The sequence below is a fragment of the Gordionus sp. m RMFG-2023 genome, chromosome 5 (assembly GCF_954871325.1).
Source record: "Gordionus sp. m RMFG-2023 chromosome 5, tfGorSpeb1-WG-v2, whole genome shotgun sequence".
Taxonomy (NCBI): domain Eukaryota; kingdom Metazoa; phylum Nematomorpha; class Gordioida; order Chordodea; family Parachordodidae; genus Gordionus; species Gordionus sp. m RMFG-2023.
In genome coordinates this window covers 16,940,823-16,964,205 of record NC_088779.1, presented here as the reverse complement: position 1 = coordinate 16,964,205, position 23,383 = coordinate 16,940,823, and the positions used below count along the sequence as shown (strand labels likewise).

General features: G+C 27.4%; 1 protein-coding gene across 4 annotated transcripts in view; it reads right to left on the bottom strand.

Moving 5' to 3' along the window:
* Nucleotides 1–22,596, bottom strand: part of LOC135930052 (vam6/Vps39-like protein) — a 63,995-nt gene extending 41,399 nt beyond the window's left edge. For 3 of the 4 annotated variants that reach the window (XM_065466832.1, XM_065466834.1, XM_065466833.1), the window contains exons 1-10: nt 22,456–22,596; nt 22,358–22,414; nt 22,256–22,317; nt 22,171–22,213; nt 22,031–22,125; nt 21,879–21,989; nt 21,735–21,827; nt 21,598–21,694; nt 10,752–11,057; nt 9,328–9,451 (exon numbers count right to left, since the gene is read on the bottom strand). In XM_065466832.1, coding sequence (XP_065322904.1) covers nt 9,328–9,451; nt 10,752–11,057; nt 21,598–21,694; nt 21,735–21,827; nt 21,879–21,989; nt 22,031–22,125; nt 22,171–22,213; nt 22,256–22,317; nt 22,358–22,414; nt 22,456–22,528 — 1,061 coding nt within the window. In that variant the 5' untranslated portion in view covers nt 22,529–22,596. Of the gene's footprint in view, nt 1–9,327; nt 9,452–10,751; nt 11,058–21,597; nt 21,695–21,734; nt 21,828–21,878; nt 21,990–22,030; nt 22,126–22,170; nt 22,214–22,255; nt 22,318–22,357; nt 22,415–22,455 lie in introns of those variants that run through there. The other variant, XM_065466835.1, reaches the window with a different exon arrangement.
* Nucleotides 22,597–23,383: the final 787 nt, after the last annotated feature.

Sequence of the window (23,383 nt, the reverse complement as noted above, 5' to 3'; positions counted from 1 at the left end):
TTAATACACATTCCGCCGCAATTGGACTTTCACTTAACGAACAAAAAACCGAAATATGTCCACTTCATTGTTCCATCCCATTCACCCATAACTTCCTTACAACCGAGCTATCATCCCTCACTCATCTCGGCTCACCTGTCGGTGGCTTGCAATCCATTAATCACTTCTTCTCTAACGCATCATCCAGCTTACTTCACTTCAAAAACATCTCTAAATTTCTCCCTCGCCATCAAGCTTTTTTTCTCCTCAAAAACTTTTACTACATTCCTAAAATTCTTTACGCTCTTCGATCCACCTCAATCTTTAAATTTCCCGACTCACTAAAATCATTTGAAACTTCCGTCAAATCTCTTGCCGAAGAGATCCTTAATCTTCGTTTCAACCATAATTCATGGCTACAAGCATCACTTCCATGCAAGCTCGGGGGCATCGGCTTACGCTCACCTTTAACTCTTTCCATCAGTGGATTCATCGCCTCCCGCCTCTCATCTGACTCACACATTAGCCAGCTTACTCACTTTCCTGACCCATTATTAGCTGAAGCCCAGACCATTTGGGACAATTCCGTTGTCCCAAACACTCCTCGACCCTCCTCCTGTTTACAGAGAGACTGGGATACTCCACTCAACGAAGGCTCCGTCGCTTACCTAAAATCGAGCCTTCATGACGACGATCTCACAGTCTTTCACCAATTAAACCAAGGATCGGGTTACGAGTTTCTGGAAACTATACCCTCCAACAACCTCGACTTATTGCTGACCGCTGACGAGCTAAGATTTGCTATTGGATTACGGCTCAATTGCGAAATTGTTCTACCGTACCAATGCAAACATTGCGAAACCAGCGTCGATCGCAAGGGCAGACATTGCCTCCATTGCCGCTTTTGCCGAGGCCGTTTTCCACGGCACACCAATTGCAATGACATCATATTGCGCGCTCTCAAATCCGCAGGCATTCCATCAAGACTTGAACCGACCGGCATTTTTAGATTCGACGGAAAACGTCCTGATGGAATGTCCTTGATTCCTTGGTCAAGGGGACAGCTACTAGTCTGGGACTTCACCTGCATTGACCCAAATGCACCATCCAACCACAACGTCGATGCCCTCGCTCTAGCAGAAACTCGTAAAACTATCAAATATAGTTCCATAGACCCCTCTTTCTTATTCATACCTATCGCCTGCTCTACTCTTACCACCTTCGGTAGCAAAGCTCTAAGTTTTTTTAAAGAATTAGGCAAACGGATTCGGGAAAAAACCGATCAGCCTAAAGAGTCCCTTTTTTTTTGACAAAGACTTGCTACAGCCATCATTCGCTCTAACTACCTAAGTTTCATCTCTTCCATTGAATAATCTCCTATGTCTATGCTCTCTCTCTCCTTTCTCTTTCCTAGTTTCCATTCTTTTATCCCTTACCCTTTCGCAAATTATATTTTTTTTACCTTTATTAATTTTACCATATAAAAAATTTATTATTTGCTATAAACTTTTGATAATATATTATATCAGCAACTATTGAAATAAAGAGAGAATTTACCCTTCAAAAAAAAAATATATATTATTTTAAGATATAATATACCAACTAGAGATGGTGCGACAATATATAAAATCTTAATTGTTTCATCATAATTCTGGTCCTTATTTTATAGTTCCAAAATGTTTCATTTCTAATATGGCATCCTTGCCGTGTAAATAACTCAAGGCTTCAATATATTTGCACAATCATTTCTTTCAAAGATTTTTAGTGTTTTTTATCAATTTATCCAATATAATAAATTCTGATACTAGTTTACATCGTGAGTGTCATGGCTATTAATGCAAATTAACCAGCATCTATTATTTGTGTTGCTATGTAATTTAAGATTATTACTACAACGGCTGAGAGCATATGATTGCATATTTTAGATAAACAATAATGGTCAACTGTGTAGTCGTTTATATATTATATATTATTTAAAATGGATAATAATCTTTTAGAAATTTAATATCTCACAATAATTTTCTCGATTACTTATCTAGCTACCATAAAAGGAAGTTCTAACCACTTAATAGTTATATGATTTGGATTGGTCGTTTATACTCTCTTCTTCAAGAATTGTTGATATGGTTTAGGCCTATAAATTTTTCCTTATTAGTCCATTCTATAAATGTGTAAAATGGTAACAGAGAGTTATATTAGTTTGATAACCTTTCGTCAATGTAAGTTGCTAAGAATTATAATATTGCATTATGTGGTTTTTAAAAACTATTATCAATTGAGGCACATGTATGAATTAATTAATCTTTTTTATCACTTGCAATTCTTTAGACGCAAATCTTTTTTATATTAGCAATCGAAAATATTTTATACTTTAATAAATAGATTTTGTATTAAAAAATTTTATTTTTAGAAATGTCTTGTATTGTTTTAATTATTTATATGCCAATTTATTTTGTATGCATATGGGGGGCTTAAAATTTTTTTTAGTTGAGCCCCCTGAGATTGTAAAGGCTAGCGACGCCCCTGTTTTTTATACCTTACAACTTGTGATAGATCGTGAATTAAAAAATTGCTCAGAATATTATCATTAAAGCTCGTACTGCCTGCAAAAAGCTAAGGACAAAATCGATATCAATCATACTAAAAAAATTAAACTTAAACTTATATTGGATTGTCACAGATGGTTATCAACCTCTGACATGCTAGAGAGAATGAATGAATTAAAAGATGTGTATAATGAATTATCATTATCATACAGTGAACTTTATTTTACAGCTTGGTTGATAAATATTCAAAAACCAATTAAGGTAGCTTCCAAGAACTTACAACTTGAGCAGCTAACTTTATGGGATTTTTATGGCATATGACTAAAAGCTAAATTAGGAATTTCTATTTTTACTTTGCTGGTTCAATAATAGATGCTATGAATTTTAGAAAGAAACAACTTTTAAACACATTGTCCCTTTATCATCAAAAATAATATATCTTATATAAATTTTATTTACCTTAATAAATAATTTTACTTTATATATTTTTCCATCTATTCATAAAAAATAAGATTTTTTTAATGATAATTTTAATTTTTATTATATAGATATCAAGTGCTTCTGACTGAAGAAAAAACCAAGGCTAGTAAGCATATGTATAAAATATGGCATAACATGGAATTAAACTTTGTTATCAGAGTGGAAAATTCTAGTGAAGGTGAATCAACGGTTAATGTATCATCTGAAGAGGATTTAGTATAAAATCTTCTTAAAAAAAATGGTAACAAACAGAGTCTGTTACAAAAATAGGAGAAAATTAGAAATATTTTATTTAATTTTTTTAAAAACCTAAATTAAATAAAAAATATGAATATTTTAGACTATTGGAGAAATCAGGGTAATCGATACCCAGAATTATGTAAATTGTGTGATATCATACTGGCACCCAAATTAGAAATATGTTTATCAACTAGATTTAATTTGAGTGAGACGAATCTTAAAATATAATTGTGAGGCTTTATAAAAATTTAAGTAAATAAAGTTAAATATTGTTCACATTAAAATTAATCATTGAAATTTATTTGTTATATTTATAAATTAAATATTATTTTATAATTTGCAATTAATAAAAATGAAGGTTTTATTTGCCTATACATAATTCGAATGTAGGTTTAAATATAAAAGTGTTCAAACCGGTTTTTAGAGGTTCGACCAAATCTATATTTTACTTTTTTACGAACCGAACCTGAACCTTGAACCGTTATTTTTATCCGAGTCTTAACCGAAATTTGTTACGATTTGGATCCCTGATTTTTTCCATATTTTTAAGAAAAAATTTAAAGTAACGAGTAACGTTTTGCGTTACCGTTAACATTACGCGAAAAAACCTACTCGTTATCTTTAAAACAAGCAACGAATGGCGCTTCTTTTGCTCAAAAAATATAAAGCCTTTAGCAAAGATGCTACTTTACAGCATTAAAAAAGTATGATTATTTTTGTAAACCCAAAAAAAGAAATTCTATCCATACTAAGAAGATTGAACTATTAGTGATATAAAATCAAAGCTGTCAAAATATATTTAAGAAATGGTGGACTAAAATCAAATAGGTATATGGGTTAGTTTATAAAAAAAAATATTTTAAACTGTGAATATATAGAAAGCTACGATTCAAATAATTATAAATTAATTCATTGTTTAAAATATTTTAGAGGTCATTTAAATTTTATCAGAAAAACCCTTGTAAATTACATGTAACCAAAATTTATTTTAAATTAGTTTGGCTAATTTCAGATATATTTATATTCTTTTTTTTACTAATTTTCGATAAAAAATTCTTCTTTTTGGTAATTTTGGAAATGATCTGCGCTCAAGTTGAAAAAAAACTAGCAAAGTCACTGATCCTAACATGAGTAGAATCTTATGTTATCATTAGAGGTGTACCGATACCGATATCATTTTCTGAGACCGATTTGATCTTGTCGATATCAAGGTTGATATGGGCCAATCACCCAACAATATAATTTTCCATTAAATATTTAATATATTTTTTTTAAATAAAATTTTCAATACATCTAAAATTTTAGCAGGTTAATTTAACCAAATTTTTATCGCAAAACACATATCCGCAAAACTTTTATCGCGAATATCGTATACGCAAAGGAATTTTAGAGTGAAGGTAATATCGAGAAACCAATTATGTGAATTTTTTTTCGCAACCATTTATAGCGAAAAAAATATAGAAAATTATTTCTACCAAACCTTAATCGCGAATCCATCATAGCAAAACTTTTATCGCGAACCCTTTATGGCAATTTTTTTATGCGAAAGTATTTGCGAGGTGTCATTATCGCGAGCAAATGCGAAGCTATAAATATATTGCGAATGCATTTATTAAAAGGAAAACTACATATTATAATTAACCCAGATAAGTTCCTTAAATCATAAGCTAACTTATTGTCTATTAAGTAGCATGTGTATCTGATTTGATAAAAGATATATTAGCAATTTCTTTCTGGTCTCTCTCACACAATGGTTGTAAGTAAGGAGGGGGCTATTAGGTTCAGGTTTTTTACTCCACAACACCCCCCCCCCACTCCCAATATAAATTTTAAAAATGCGCTTCATGCAATTAAAAGTAAATTTTTACAAATATTCTGAAATGCTTAGAATTCATAAAGATTAACCCTTCACTACATAGGTGAAAAAAACTCCCGCGGTTACATAGGTGGGGTCTATTTTACCCCAAATTTTAAATAGCTATATCTCAGAAAATAATAAAATTTAAGAACTAAAATTTTATATACTTATTGTAAAAATATTAGAGATAATAAATACAAAATTTCTAGATTTACATTTATTTCTAAATAAAGTTATGATATATTTACTAAAGCTGCTCAAAAAAAAATCTTTTTTTTGGAACTTTCCTTAATCATATGATCTGACCAAAAATAAATGAATGGAAACAAATTTGATTATATATTTTATTAATTCAATATTTTATAGTAATAATTAAATAAATTTTATAATAAAACATCAGATATTAAAAAAAATATTTGATATTAAAGTTCATGCATTTTTTTAAAAAAAACATTCACGACATGTTACATACATATGATCTTTGCATATAAATTTTGAACAATTTGAACAAATAAATGAAGATTTCTTGTCCCTAACCCTTGGACAAGAGGAGCACCTTCCTTTTTGTTTGGATAGGTTTTAATTCCTCTATATTTAGCATGTTCCCAATATTATCTTTTAGTAGTTTATTAACATGTTGGTTTTCATATCTATTACTCATTAATAGTTATTAGCTCCATTGCTAATAATTTTATAAACTTTGATCTATTAATCTCCTTTAAATTATTGGATTTATAAATTATTAAAGAATTTATGCAAGATATATTCAACAAATTATAAAAAATTGTCATAGGCCATCTATTTGTTATTCTGGATATTGAATAATTTGAACATAGCTGATCCACAACATCAACACCAGCTTTGGTGAGATTGTAAAATGTGATAATTTCTGGTTTTTTCAAATCCCCAGTTGATGTATCAATATTGTTATCATAGTGAAGGGTAGAAAGCATCATGCTTATACTTTTTTGGTACATATGATACTAATGTCATATTATCTTAGCAGGCAAATAAACTTGAACAAATATCTTTCTTTTTAAAATTAAATGATGTTGGAAACTGCTATTTATTTTTTCTTAAAGTTCCTACTATTGTTAATGAATGGGAATTTAATAAATGTATAGCAAGTTCATAACTGGTAAACCAGTTATCTGTGGTGACATTCCTATTACTCTTAGAAATGGGCTGAATTAACCTTTCAACCACATCAAAAGGCTTATTTCTCAATTTATAAGGTCCTTCAGGCTGATTGCCAGCATATAATTCTATTTTCAAAGTATAAAATGTCACTAGAATAATTCAAATTAAAAATCATATGTTAAATTTATGATTTTTTACTCCACCGAAAAAATAAATAATATAAAATTTTCAAATTTAAAGTCATATATATCAATCAAAAAATAGATATAATTATATTTTTTTCAATTATATTTATTAACCTGACATACATAAATATAATTAGTAACAAAAAAAAATTGGATTTAAAAAAAAAATTACATCATTACATAGGTGGGGTATATTTTACCCCAAGCTCAACAAATAGCATATATCTCAAAAACTATCAAATCAATAATCATGAAATTTGGAAGTTGTATTCCTTGTTACAAAATATTAAACTACTGAAAAAATCAGGTCGGAATATCTTCTAGCTTTTGTATTACAAAGATTATAAAAGTTGTGGGGTCCTATTTACCCCACCTTTGTAGTGAAGGGTTAAAAATACTTAGAATTTTAATGATTTTCTCTGATTATTTTTAAAAATCCTAGACGATTAATTAAGTAACTTTTTTTATTAAATTTTCAGAGTTGATTTTTCGTGCAAATAATATTAATAAAAAGGATTCTCTTTTTTTTTTAATCTCTTATTTCTCTAGAAAATTGTTGCTCTATCGGAACCCCGAGAAAAATTTAAAAAAGGTTGTGATCATCTTAAAAATCGTTAATTAAAAAAAGATCGTTAATTAAAAATGGTTGATTATTAATTAATAAAACAAAGAAAATAAATTTAAAACAATAAAATAGAAAGAAAATAAATTAAAACCAATGAAATAAGACCTTAATAAACCAATAAAAATAAGGATTAAAAAGCCAATAAAAATAAAAAATAATAGCAAAATAATAACATATATAAGAAAGATTATATTACAAAATTTAATATAGAAGGTGGCTGAGTGGGAAGAACGTTTGCCTTTAAAACGTTAAGTCAGGGGTTCGAATTCCATTATGTACAAAAAATTTTCTTAAAATTTAACATTAGAAATATAGTCTCCATCGATTTATTTAACATTAAGAAGATAGGAAAGTTGATAGGAAAGTTGCTATGAAAGTTGATATGAAAAATAAAAATTAACATTAAGAAGATAGGAAAGTTGATAAGAAAAATAAAAATTAACATTAAGGATATACGAAAACGTTCATTTTTTATTTTAGCTGTCTAGCTTAAACATAAATTAATAAACAATATAGTATTGGCAAAATATTAAATAAGTTATTTTCCAATAAAGATATCAAACATAATCATTCATAATATAAAACAGTTGTTGTGGAAATAGATAGCCAGAGAGATATAGAGCCTTAATTAATATTGGGAAAATTAGATACAGATATAAAAAATGTGTAAGAAAATTCGTACAAATAAATTCGGGTTGTCGCGTGTGTTAAGTTGATATTAGTGCCTTTTTAAATACAAAAGAAATAAAATTATCGTTTTGAAATCATAATATAATTTCTAATTCCTTTATTAAACTCTATTAATTATAAATTAATCAATTAATATAAAAGGAAAAAGTAACATAAAAGAAAAAGGTTAAACGAAATAAAATTCCAAAATTTAGAAATATGGTATAATATTCACAAAATCTCAATTATATATCTTTACTTAAATATTCATTTATATAGTCTGCTATAAATAATATGAAATAATTTGATAAGCCATTTCTTTTTTTGTTTATAAGTACATCTGAAACAATTTGAATAAGATATTTCCATCGCGGACTTTTAGTATAATTTTAACTGGCCGGGCCTGATTTTTGGTAAATGTTAAAAAAAAATTTAGGCAGACCGGGGCGGTATGTGCGAAGATCCTTGGTAGGCTAAGCCTTTCGGACTTTCTATCTGGACACCGGGAATAAAGGGTTACGTGTTTTTTATTTTATTCTTATATATTTATACATTTTTTGCTGTGGAAATTTATATCTTAGGAGAGCAGACCTGTAAATTTTTGCATAAGAGCTCGATATTGGTAATAAAACCAAATGAAAGCTAATAAAAATTGAGTGCTATGGTAGGCCAAGCCTTTCGGACTTTCTATCTGGACACCGGGAATAAAGGGTTACGTGTTTTTTATTTTATTCTTATATATTTATACATTTTTTGCTGTGGAAATTTATATCTTAGGAGAGCAGACCTGTAAATTTTTGCATAAGAGCTCGATATTGGTAATAAACCCAAATGAAATCTAATAAAAATTGAGTGCTAAATCATCACCTAAGTCCTAGGTAAGTCATGAGGAAAGCATAGGACAGGGTAGCATAAACTAATAATAAATTTTATAAACCTATTCTAAGCTCAATAATCAGTATATAAATTTATTAATGTTAAAAGAAGAAAAAAACTTTATCATTGAATCGATTTTTCAAACTATTATTTAAAATATTAGTTAATTTATATGGTCTTAAAAATAAATGTTTCAAAATAAAATATTTACATCCCTATTAGCAACAATCGCGATATATATTTCGCGATATACGTTTCGTGAAATAGCATTCGCCAATGTGGATTCCTGATAAAAGTTACATTATAAAATCCATTCTTTATAATAAACATTCGCGAAAAACTGTTTTGGTTAAAAGTTTCGCGGTATCAAATATTAATTAGTCTAGTAGTACAATTTTGTGGGCTTAAGTGATAAATGTTATTTTTATTTATTGTTAATTATATCCATCATAAATATCTAGCATCTATATAAGAATCAAGTTAAATATACATTAATAAATTATATATAATGTTAAAATTAATATTTGAATGAATAAGTAATTAAAATAAATATCAAAAAAATAATACCGAGTTCTTTTTTATTTTTAGATTTATATCGATCGGCTAATAACCGATTTAAAAAATAATAAATGATAGGGTCAATATGTTATTAAAATTTCGATATTATACATAAAATAAATTGGAAAGTTTTTATTTTATTGATATAAAATTAATATATTAAATATTTACTTTGATGATATCTCGACTCCTTTAGCCTTATTTATTGGAATAGTTTGAATCAATAACTTTGGTTGTATAGTACGAATTTCAATATTTTGCGGTAATAAGGCTATCATATAAGGGTTTAGAAATTCTTAAAATTTCAATACAAAAATAAGTATACTAAAATAAGGATTAATAAATTATTGATGCAATCCGTGCAATTAGACAAAGAGTTGAAAAATGCACAAAAAGACTCATATGAATTTGTAGATATAGACAAAATTTTTAATCGAATTTAAGGAGTTTATCTAGTTAATCTTATGCAATAAAAAGGACCCAAAAAATATATAAATGCAAGTTAAATGGCTCACCTTCAGGTTACCTACCCAATAGCCGAGGGATAGTCTTGTTAAACAGCAAGATTTTTAAAAAACGGCCAACCGAATATTTTAGCTAAAAAATATTATGCAAGCCTCGAGATTTCGTTAATAGATGTCCAAACCTTTCTGCCATCAGTGAGCAAAATCTCCAAGCTATCTTTAAAAATCGAGCCGTTTAACAACACTAGAGAGTGAGTTCATCAAGGATATTCTCTCACCTCCCTATTTAATATCATAGATGAACTCGAAGTCAGCTCCATAGAATAAAATATAGTAATACTTGTAGAAACAAATAATAGTTAAATTAATATCCTAGAAAATCTCGGGCTGAAAGTCAACAAACAGAATATATGGTAATAGGCGGAGGAAACTAATATCAATATAAATGAATTGAAAATATTAAAGTTCCACTCTACAAAGCAATGACATAATTGGGATATAAAAAGATGAATCATGGTTGAAATTTATCCTGTAGCTATCAAGCAAAATAATTCCACAATTAAAGGGGAAAAAGAAGCATGGCCAACTAAGAATCAAACGAGGAAAACTTACAGACAAAAATGCTAAGGATGATAGGCGGGGTAACCAAAATAAGGAATATAATAGAAAGTTTAATAAGCAATCCCTATAAAAACAAATAAACATTGTAAATAAGCACGGGCATACAATGAGGATTCTTGAGAACTATATTTTAAACAAGGGTAAAAGTATATAAATGATTAATAAAGGATAGAGAAGCAGACCCAAACTTAAATGGACCCATAAAGAGTCAGCATCATCAAATGTAAAGAAGGATTTTAACTATAACTGAAAAAGGATATTTAAAGAGCTTATTACCTAAAAAGATGAGTGCTGGAAAATTATGAATATACATAGTGCGCCTCAAGCCTTCTTTTCTTAGATAGTCATTTTAAAAGGAAAAAGGGTTTTAAAATTTTTATCCAATTCATTTAATTTTTTTGAATAATAAACGTGCAAAAAATATACCCCCTTCTCTAAAACATTAAGAGAATTATTTAAAATAAGACAACGGTTAAAATAATTGAAACTTGCAATTAAATTTAAAATTACTCAAATAAATCGGAGCTTCTGTCCAAGTTACAACATTTTTGTGTATAATCTGTTGATTCGATATATCGTACAAAACTGTAATTTCATCTTTGCATAATCCTGCTATAATATTTTTTTTTGGATCGTTAAAGTAAACCATTTCTGAGTGCACAAAATTGGCATCGGTATTAATTTTAACATTATCCTTTAAGGTGTCAATTTCTTTGGAAATAAGCAAGTTATTATTATATGAATTTGTGGAAGTGGAAGGCAACTGTTTTGTTTTCTCCGTTTTGACGTTGTGATCATATATTTTATTATAGGAATCTTCAATTTTTAGAATGTTAATTTGAAAACACATAAAGGTTAACAAAATATAAGAGTTGTAGATTATAATTATAAAAAAGGATTAAAGATGGATATGTAATAAACCACATCCAAACCCCCGTTCGAAAGTCTAGCTAGGGAGCAAATTCTTTTAAATTTAAAATGCTGTGTAGGGAAATTCGTACATAAAAAAACGTGCTAGGTAGACCATTCATAAACAAAAATAGGACCAGACCTCGTAAATCTTTATTTTTGTAAAATTTTAATGGGACAACCATAACATCCAAATCTTGATATCTATTTTAAAATAAATTACAATATGAGTATTTCAAGCTATCTAGCTAAAATACTAAATCTATAAATAAAATAGTAAATTTACAAAAAATTAAAAAAATATGTATGATATAATTTAAAATAGATTTTCAAGGAGTAAAGATATAGGAGTTTTAATTAACATCGGGAAAAATTAGATAGATGTAAAAATGTGATGGCCGAAGAAACAAAAATTAAACGGTCCTAGCCGAAAAATTTATTCAAACTGGGCCAGTAAATTAGTTTATAAAAATTATCAGGTTGGTTGGGCTGGACAAACATTTAAACAACGTGCGGGCGGTCAACTTGTGCAAAAAATCTTAAAGGGCCGAAACGGGGGTGGGGGGTGGTTTGCCGATCTCTGACAAGGATTCTATAGGAATCACATAATTTTGTTATGTTTTATAAGCCTTAAAGTAGAGATTGTTAGTATTGAAAAAAATATTGCTGAATATTCTAAAAATAAATACATAAGGATCATTCTATATAAAATAAATAATTCTACAACCCGACATTCTCAGAACTTATTAAAATTTGGTATATAAGTTAGTGAAGTGTTGTAATTGACAAATTCAAATTCAAAATATTAGCCCATTAACTCTACTAGAACTGAGATATAGGGTCTCAAAGTGGCTTTTGTTTAATGATTTATAATATATATTGTTTTTTAAATTGTGATTAAAAATTTGTAATTAATTTTTTTAAATTTTAGTATAAAATTTATTCCCAAATTTCAGATATTTCATAAAGGGTACCAAAGTTCATATAAAAATTTTCAGTGGTAAAAAAAAGAATAAGTAGAAAAAATGTTTAAAATAAAATTACCATTAAATGGCGCTAATAAGATTATATAGCTTTTGAAAATATAAGTCAATTTACATTTTTTATATTCCATAATAGCGTTGTTAAACGGCTCGTTTAGAGCCGATTTTTAAAAACGACTAACTCAATATTTCAGCCAGAAAATTATTAACTAAGCCTCTAGATTTCGATAATATATGTCTAGACCATTGTTCCTTCTATGAACAAAATCTTCAGGCTTGCATAATATTTTTCTGAATAAAATATTGATTAGCTGTTTTTAAAAATCGGCTCAAAACGAGCTATTTAACAAAACTATTCCATAATATAATATGTATTGAATAAAATTTATTTTGGCGCAAAAATAATATTTCAGCTAGATCGCAAATAATTTAAAATAGCTAAAAACTTAAATTTTGTAAAATAACAGTCAGAATTTTTATTTATTCGATAATATTTATTAAATTAATTCATAGAAAAATTACTAAAAGTATAGATGCTTAGTTATATTGATTTGCTTAAATTTAAATTATATATGGTCATTTCGGATTCTTCACTAGTTAAATTACAAGTTGCTCCTGTAGTGGCCAAAAGGTTGATGACATAGAAAATCATTTTTCTGAAGAATAAGAATATCAGGTATTAGTACAGCGAAGGTACACTACAGCACCACTTTTGGTGTTGTAGGGTTAGAATTAAGTTACTAATAAATAAATTAAATTTGTTAATAGCATCAAATTCATGTTAAATACCCTTTAATATCATTGGTTGTATTCCACCTATTCGATTTTGAATATTTTGTCGTGTGGTTTTATAGCACTGGAATATTTTTTCGTAATTAGTTGTGATAAGCTAACAGGATAAACTAAGTTCCAGGAATGGAAAGAGCTTTTGAAAACCGATTCTTCAAAAGTTTTGACTCTTTTTAATATTCATCATGGAATGTATAGAAAAAATGAATATTTTTATAAATTTTCCTCAGCGAATTTGAAGAAATTGCAAAGTTTTATTTGATTTTCATAAGGTGGTTGTAAACTGGTGTGCTCAAAGCGTTTACCAGTTCCCCCTATTCCATCGCAAGTACTTTTCCAATACGCAGTAGCAAATAAATGTCATTCTGTTGGGATAGTAAAATTACCTGATGATAACACAAATTTATGAAATTTTTCTTGTTTTTGGACTGTGAACCCAATTTATAGTGTTATGATGATTTTTAATGAAACATATTAAAACCCATCGAGATAAAAATATTTTGTTTGCAAAAATAATTAAAATAACACATTTAATTTTAAAAACTTGAAAGAAAATGTTGAGAAAAACATTATTATCTTTAAAAACTTCTGGTAATTTAACTTAAATTAAAACTTCTAATAATTTTTAATATTGCGACAATTTTAATACTTCTAAAAAAAAAATTTCAATTTATAATTTTCTTTCCAATAAAAAATTATATATCTATTTTTTTTAAATGTCAAATTTTACTATCGCTAGTCTTTTGAATCTATCTCCAGTTTCAGGTTTGTTAATACAATATTCGATTATTAATTAACATTATATACATAATTTTAGATAAACATAATGAAATTTCATATTCTCTCGGGGGGTTATCTGAAATAACGAATATACCAAAGTTATTCACCTATCCCATCAAATTCCCTTAGATGTCTAACTGACAGTACAAACCGATGTCAATATTTGAATATTCAAGAGCAAGCAAATTTTGATCTATTCGTTTGAGGAAAAAAAATGGTAATTGGAGCGATGAAAAAATGGAATTTGCTAAAATATGGCTGAGAAAACTAGGGGTTCGAACCGAACCCGGAGAAGAAAACCCGGGTTTTGGGGAAAAAAATTTGAACCTGAACCGAATTTGAACTTCGTTTATAAAATTTTCAATATCCCGAACCGAACCCAACCGGGTTCAGTGTAATGTTTAAATTAATATAATATATTTGCATAATTGTAAATACGAATATTAATTATTTACTTGACATTTTATAATATTTTCAAATTTCCAATTAAGTGAAGTGTTAATAAATTTTAAACAACTTAATTCATTTACTCCATTTTTAAATTTTTTTAAATTTATTCTTAAAGATTCCTATTGGATTGTTAATAAAAACACGAACCGAACCGGGCAAAAATTTTGCCGGGTTAGCATCTCTGGAGCAAACCAATTGATTATCAGCCCAATGCAAAGACAATTGCCCAAGATCTAAATTTATCCATTGGTTCAGTTTATCGTTTCAAGCAGGAAACTTTCCCTGAATATTACGACGACCCTTTATCTGATTATATAACAAAACATAGAGGTCGAAAGATGAAAGACAACACAGAACTTCAATCAAATATAGATGAATTTTTTGGTAATAATAAAGGCTATACCATTAAAAACATAATATAACATTTACCGCCATATCAAAGGTTAAGCGAGTCGGCTATATCAAGATGCATCAAATTAATGAAACGGAGCCAGAAAAGTATACACGATAGATGGAATTCCCCAGATGTTATCTATATTCGGAAAGAATATTGCCTAAAAATGATTAAGGTGTCATTTTAAAACATATTCTATTATGATGAAACAGGTTTCAATTCCCACGTCATTTCCCACTATGAATGGCCTATGGGTAAAAGGCCATCCAACAAACTCCATCCTTCAAAGGGGAAAAACGTATCGCTTTTGGGTACCATAGAAATTAATGGTTACACGATTATAAACGGGGCATTTACAGCAATTTAATTTAAAATGGATGAATTCACTCATAATTATGGATTATGCGCCTATTCATCGTGCCCATATAATAACTCAAAATTATCTAAATATAGGACATCTTCCACCTTATTCCCAGCAACTAAACCCCATTTTGACATTTTGAAAAATCAATATCGATCAATATATCCAAAACCAAATAGCAGAATCCATATAATCGAGGTAATTACTAGCCTTTTGTTTAATTTCATTAATTATGATTTCACATGCTTCTACTCACATACGATACGATATATCAAATTCCTTTGAACAACTAAATTAGTAGATAATTACCTAGATTATTATATAGATATATTTTTTCGTTATATTATATGTGCAATAGAAATAAAAAATATATATATTTTGTTTATATATATATATATAAAATAATTATACATTAAATAAAGATTTCACAAGTCATTTTAGAAAATATGATATAAGAAAGGTAAATTTAATATTACAAAAAATGAAAAAATAAGTTTAAATTTGACCTTAAGTTACCCAAAAAGAAATTGTGTATTTTTAAACTCATTCAAAAAGTCTTCCAATTTATAGATAAAAATTGATTTTATAAAAAAAAACCTCGGTCGATTATTTTAATTTTTTATAAGTTTAAATTTTTTTAATAAATTGCAAATGTGTTATTTGAATTATTTTTGCAAACAAAATATTTTTATCTGTATGGGTTTTAATTTAATCGTCAACATGTTTCATTAAATCATCACAATACTGTAGGTTAGGATAAAAAGTAAATTTTTGGAAAACTTATTAATTTTTTTTGATATAAATAAAATAAGCACGATTATGTTCCAGCGCCTCGGATATGGCTATATAACTTATTTAAATTATTTGCGCTATCTAGTGGAAATTTTATTTTTATCCATAATGCGATTTTACTCAATAAAACTATATGAATATAAAAAAATATAGATTGACTTATATTTTCAAAAATAAAATTTTAAGCTATATAAAATTATTAGCACTCTAGTGATAATTATATTTTAAGTATTTTTCCTACTCCTTTTTTTTACCACTCTGAAAATTTTTGTATGAACAATTCTTGGTATTCTTTACAAAATATGAAAAATTTGAGAAAAAAATTAATATTAACATTTTAAAAATTGATTACACATTTTTAACCACGATTTAAAAAATATATATAAATTAAAGATTAATTTTATTCAACGTGCAAGAGTTTACTTAGGGCTATAAAATAACCCATAATAGAATATAAAGTGCATCTAATATTAGAGTTATCCCAATTCTAAAAAATCTTCTTTTTTTGAAAAATGACCAAGCAGAGCCACTTTGATATCCTAGATCTCCGGTTCTAGTAGTTAAGGGGCTATATTTTGGATTCGTCAATTACAACACTGCCACTTTGATATCCCAGATCTCCGTTTCTAGTAGTTTAGGGGATAATATTTTGAAATCGTCAATTACAACACTTCATTAACTTATATATCAAATTTTAATATAATCTGAGATGGTCGGATTGTAAAGTAATTGATTGATATAGAATTACTAAAAATACTAATTTAATAAGATAATTCAATATAAGTATAGGAAAATTACGTTATACATCCCTCGAGAATAGTGAAGGCCAACCAAGACTAATTAAGACAACTCCATGGTCGAAAAACATTTTCAAAAAAGATTGATTTTACTTCATGGAGAGATATATTATTATTATTCAACGTATTGGGAAATTCGTCCCTAATAATTGATATATTATTTCGTAATTCATTTAGAATTAATTGCAAAATATTTGTCGCGCTATTTTATACAATATCACCTGAATTATTTATTTAATTCATACTCATTGGCTAAACCACTAAAGGCGTGTATATATGACTATTTACCCCATTATCTGGATATGTCTCCAAGATATTTGAGTTATTAGACCGCAATTCTTTGAGAATTAGATGAAAACATTAGTTGTATTATTTTTGTACATCAACACCAAAAATAAATTAGGTATTTTCTCAAACATATCTGGCTTAACCAGCAAAGGCGTGGAATTTTTTCCCCTTTTTCCCCTCATCTGGAATTACATTCGTACTATACTAATAAATCATTAATATATGATAAACCACTAAAATAAAAGTATTTAGTAGTATAATGTTGAAAATAAAAATATAAGCGCAATAATTCAGGTTTTTATTAAATAATAAAAAAAAAATTTTCCGGTCATTGGTTACTTTAATTGAATATTTACTGATATGAATATATATTATATTTTTATAACAGGCACCATTTTTAAAAATATCTTATTTTTAGTGCCACTTTTTCCGATCGTGCCTTTCTTTTTTATTTGATACTTTTCCGTTTTTTGGAACGGCACCTTTTCCTTCTTTGACTGATCGTTTTCCCTTTTAGACAGAACCTTTTAAGCTTTTAATTCTTTTATATCTTCATCAAGTCTTTTTCTTCTCGATTAAGACTTTTCTATTGGGCCTTTTCTAAATGGGAAACCCTGTAATAAAAGACCAAATGATATTAACAAAGTTTAGCCTTTATAAATTTTCAACTAGTATAATCCTATATATATATAATCTCCGTAATCAAGAAATGAACGTTGTATAATCTTAATGTTATTTTTTCTATCGACTTTCCTATCATATCAATCTTAATAATCGAAGGAGACTTACCTCTACATCAACGCGATCCCCAGACTTAACATTACATAGGCAAACATTCTTTCCAACTCAGCCCCCTTCTATATTAATTTTGTAATACAATTCTTCTTATATATGAAACTATATTTTGATAAAAATTGGAAGCTCCAGGCTTGGGAAAAAATTTCAAAATAATTATCGGTTGGCCAGATTTGTGAAAAAATTTTTAAAATTATAATGGGTCGGGCTGAGCTTTGTAAAATATTTTTATAAATTATATTGAGCTGGGCCTGAAAAATATTTTTATAAATTATATTGAGCTGGGCTTAGGAATTTTTCAAATTATTATTAGCTTGGACGCTTGGGAATTTTTTTATTATTAACTATGGATCAGACATTGACCTAAGACAAATTTTTTTTACAGGCCTGGGCTCGGCCTGATCAAAAAACCAAGGCCCATATATTCCAGTTCTTAACTACCAAAATTATTATGATCTTTGGTTGGGGTTGGGGAAATATTTTCAATATTAAATATTAGGCATAGGTGATCAGTAGTATTTTAACAAATAATATTGATATGGGTATTAAGTAAAAGCTTTAAATATATTTTGACTCAAAACATAGCATTTACATTTAGTTTTAATGGATTGGACCTGGCCTGAAGGAGGGAGGGGGTTATAAAATAATAACAATTGGATATTATTTTTAAATAAAAGATAACAACTATCATAAGAGTAAGGAAAACTCATTCCCCGTCATTTTTGACAGGCTCAGCAATGCTGACTAACGGGAGCTTTGGTACTTTTAGTTATATATTTTTCATTTTGCCCATCAAGAAAGACGGGTCATCATACTTTAAATTAAGAATATCTTATGAGGTGAGGTGTGATACACAAATTTACCTCATTTTCCCCTAAATTTTAATATTTTTATAAAATATATCAATAAAGTATATTTAATACCATATATACAAACTAATTACCCCTCAACCCCGTCATTCTTGACGGGTTATTAGCTAGTAAATATATAAACATGTTGTTTGTTAAAAATGTGATTCATCATAGAGGGTTGATTTATTTAAATCCCTTGAAAAAACACATTGCTTTTATCAGGGTTTGCAAGCCAGTCAATTGACCGGAGGAGTATTTGACCTGGCCAATACGGTCAAATACTCTAAGGAAAAAGTAATAAATACATGTGATCACACTGCTGCTTATTTATTGAGTTTCCAATATCAAGGATAGCATCTAATATTAAATTTAAGAAATATATGATATAATATAAGAATTAGGTATTTTGCAAGGTGGTGATGATCAAAATATTTCAAGTGATATCATAAATTTCAGAAGTAAAAACTGTACATTTAATACCAAGTTATGTGGAAGGCAGTAATTTCCATAAGGAGCAATCAGATTCCGGCCTCAACTTAGTGGAATAGGCTTTGCTCACCATACCTATTAATAGAAGTGTTATTTTACTAACAATTCCTTGTTCTACTTCTTCAGAAAATTGGTTGATATGGGTTATATTCTTACTAAAACAGAAATCGATCAAAGATCTCGACAACAGGAAAATTGATTAAACAATATTAACGAAAATGATAATATGCTATATGAATCAGAACAAGACTCTGCCACGAAGAGTGAAACATTAGTTATTGAATGAGTGAATTTAAAAAATATTTTAGATTCATTTTACTATTATATAAAAAATAAAATTAATATTGTCATAAAAAACATTTATTTGAATTTGACCATATTTGACCGTATTTGATAATATTTGACCGGTCAAATATTTGTCAATTGACCAAATCGTAGTTAATCAGTCAAATGCACAACCCTCCCTAGCTTTTATTAACAGTTTGGAATTGAAACTAGAGCCTAAAATCCTCCAAACTGCATTAAATCTGTGAACCAAACTCCATTTTTTAAATTTTAAGAACAGGAACCTTTCATAGTTATACAAACTCAAATTGTTTCTAGCCCAGGTTACAATGAGAATAAAAGTTGAGGATATGTAGTAAATCAAAACATTATTTTAGTAATAGGTATTTTTGTAAAACGTCGACAATCTAAAATACGTATTTCATACAGTTTTTTATACAATTTCTTTGACAAATAAAGTCTTATTTATTGACTTTCCTACGGCGACGTATTAATAGGATAAAATTATAAAGTAATAACAATGTAAAAACTTAATAAAAAACGATTTTAAACGAATATGACCAACGTAAAGCTTTTGAGCCCCCCACCTCCCTAGAGATTGTATATGGCTAGTTATATCTTATAAACAGAGTTTTATGCCACCTTTCAAGAAAATAAATCGAATTAGAATTTAGAATGAATTTATCTTGAAATTTGCAAAAAGGAATTTATTATTTTAAAAATAAGCTAAATTTTGTATTGAATACAAAATGTCGAGATCCTGAATAAAAAACCAATAATTAATAAAAATAACCGACATAGCAATTAATAATGGATAAAATCAATTAAAATATCGCTTTTGATAGTTTATAATCTAAAAAAACAAAATTTCCACAAAATTTAAGGAGATGAATTAAATATCTCCGAAATTTCTGCAATATAAAAATATTATACAGAAATCTCTGCATAGAATAATAGTATCCCTATCCTAAATATAAAATAGTATTCGATCCGAATTACCCTCAATACAAAATATGAATCTTATTCGAAATATCCACAATATAATATTAGTCAGAAATTTTCGCAATATAAAAATATCAGCAATTTAAAAATGGTATACGATTTAAAATATCTTCAAACTATTTTTAAAAAATCGTATTCGAAACATCGGTAATAAAAAAATAGTATTCGAAGTATCTACTGTTAGAATCATTTGATAAATATATTTTTAAATTACAATGTTATAAAATTCATGGATTGATTAAACAGTTGGAGAATTATTTGTAATAAGAGCTAGAGATCTGCAAAGTTAGGCCCGGCCCGAGTCCTGCCATTTAAAATAATCCTGTTCGGGCCGGGCCTAATATTTTTAAAAAAAATTCAGGCCGGGTCGGGTCGGACCTTGGAAATTTTATTAAATATATCTAAATTTATCAATTTTATAATTGAATTCTTTATGTAAAATAAAAATTTTTGATTTAATTTATTGAAACTAAACGCTATATAACATATGTCTTTTATTTTAAGTAATTATAAGAATTAATTTCTATATTTAAATAAATTCGGGCCTGGCTGGGCCAGTAAATTTTTCTAAAATAAATTTTGAGTTCAGGCCAGGCCGGGAAAATTTTTTAAAAAAAATTTCGGGCCAGGCCGGGCTTGAAAAATTAGGCCCGATGCAGATCACTAATAAGAGCAATGTTAGGGGGGGGGATATCTCCCTAATATATAGATTATTAATTATATTTGTCATCATTTACCAATATATTTTATAGTACTACTACAAAAAAAATAGGGAAAATATAGTTTATGAACTTATTTTTACAAACACAATAAATATTATTTTTTGTCAAATTCAAAAATATTTAATTCATTCTAAATCCTGAAATTCTACCCAAAGTCAAGCTTGGGGCTTAAAATTCAGGCTTAAATTTAAAATTAATTTGGGAAGATTAGATTCAAATTTTAGACAGTGTCAAGCTCAGATTTAAAAAATATGCAAAAATTGTTTATAAAAATAAAATATTAATTAAACTCTCAATTAGATTTATATTTTTCAATTTGAAATTTAAGGCCAGGCTAGAAAATAAAATTTTTGGGTTAGATTGGGTTTAAAATAAAATTAGCTTGGGGCAAAAAAAGAATTTTGCAGTGCTCTAATTCATATCATACACTATTATTTATATTATTTTTGTTGACTAATATATTATTTGTTGAGACTTTCCTAAAGTTATTTAATTTTGTATATTTTTGTCAAATTAGTGATTTATAATGGATTTTTGGTTTCCTGTTTTGCTTTATCCCTTAAAGTTTTAAAAATTATAATTTTAAAATAAAGATAGATTGGATAATTAGTCATGTTTTTAATATATATTAAATTTTGGTTTCATTAAAATTAAGGTTATATATAATACTTAGTAATATTTTAGAGGATGGTAAAAACATTGCACATATCTTAGGATCTCCATTTTTACCAGCAGGAAAAAGTTCTTTAACTAATCCTGTATTTATCTACAGTTAATAATAAAATATGCCTAAAATTGTAATTTACTGCAAAAGTAAAATATTCTGATTTGGTTGCAAAAATAATTGAGTCTTTAAACCAAATAAAAGTCTTTGGTATTTCAGGTAAAGTAGCTTCTTGCTTAAAAAAGGGATGACAAATATGATTTATTTTATAAATATTGTAAATTACAGAATATTCTACTGGATATTTATTTTTCCATTGATAAAATATGAGTCTTTTTTTTATTAAAACACAAAATGATAACTGTGCAGTCACATTAGTACCTGTGTTCAATAATAACTTATACAACTAAATTATTATAATCATTTAATTTTTTTTACCCAATAATCAATAGAAAATTGTGAAGCACCTTTGGTTTTACTTAAAGTTGATATATTTTCAAATGTTTCCAAGTCACATATATTAATCATATTGTCTATAATAGTTACTATAGTAAATATATAATTAAAATAAATATAACCAGATAAATATATGAGTATTTTATGATGAGTATCAACATGAAGCTAAAATAAATATTCATCATTTAATAACAAAATTTTAGATACTTGTGATAAAGTTTTTTTAGTGAAATTGTTGTAAGTATCTGTTAATTTTAAATCATTATTATCTAAATGAAAAATTAAAAATGTAAAACATAATGCTAATACAATCAATATGATATTTCCAGAGATGCCCTTGCTTTGTTCCAAATAAAATTACATTATCTTTGAACATTTAATAAACAATTTTATCTTATATTAAATACCATATCCTACTAGAACTTCGATTTGAGATGCTAGTTTATCGAGTATTGGAATACAATCAAAAGCAGTGTGCATTCAATATATTTTTTCTCGAAACCCAGAAATATGGTCAAAATTATGTTAACAGTTTTAATTCATTTTTAGCATAATCGCTAAAATGGGGAAAAAACCTGACATTTTGTCATTATTAGATCTACTTAGACCTAAAAACAAAATGCGACAAAATACCGGGGAATATATCCATGCGTTTAATAGATAGAATGTTCTTTCTTATAATTATTATAACTTTTGTATAGCATTAATTTAATTGTAAATTATTACCCAATAAAATGTAAAGCAATATATTTATTACTTCATATATTAATTTAATAAATTTAAAATAAAACGTTACTCGTTACTTTAATTTTCGAGAAACAGCTTGAGCGAATAAGGTTAATTTGTAAATTATAAGATGCGATGGCCATATGATTAATAATTATATATAATTTATAGATACCTTCAACATTAGATATATTTAATGGCGTCGCTAGAGAGAGGGGGCGCGGAGGGGCTCGAGCCCCCTGAAAAATTTGAAGAGCCCCCTGAAATAAAAAATTTTTTTTTTAATGGCTCCTTAATATCTCATTGAACTAAAAATAAATTTTTTTGATAGCTCCTTGAATGATTTCTTTTATAATTCCATTAAGTAATATATAGATTTAATTTTATTATTTAGAAATTAATAAGAATATTTAAATTTTTATTAAATGAATACTATTTTAATTATTAGATTAGATTAATACATATAAATTATATTTTCACTATGCTAGCTTGCAATCAAATTTTGTATTAAAAATATAATATCATTAACCCACTAAATATTAATTTAGCTTTAACAGTTGAAGTTTAATTGACTTTTATTATTTAAATTATTATGTAACCCTAATTAAA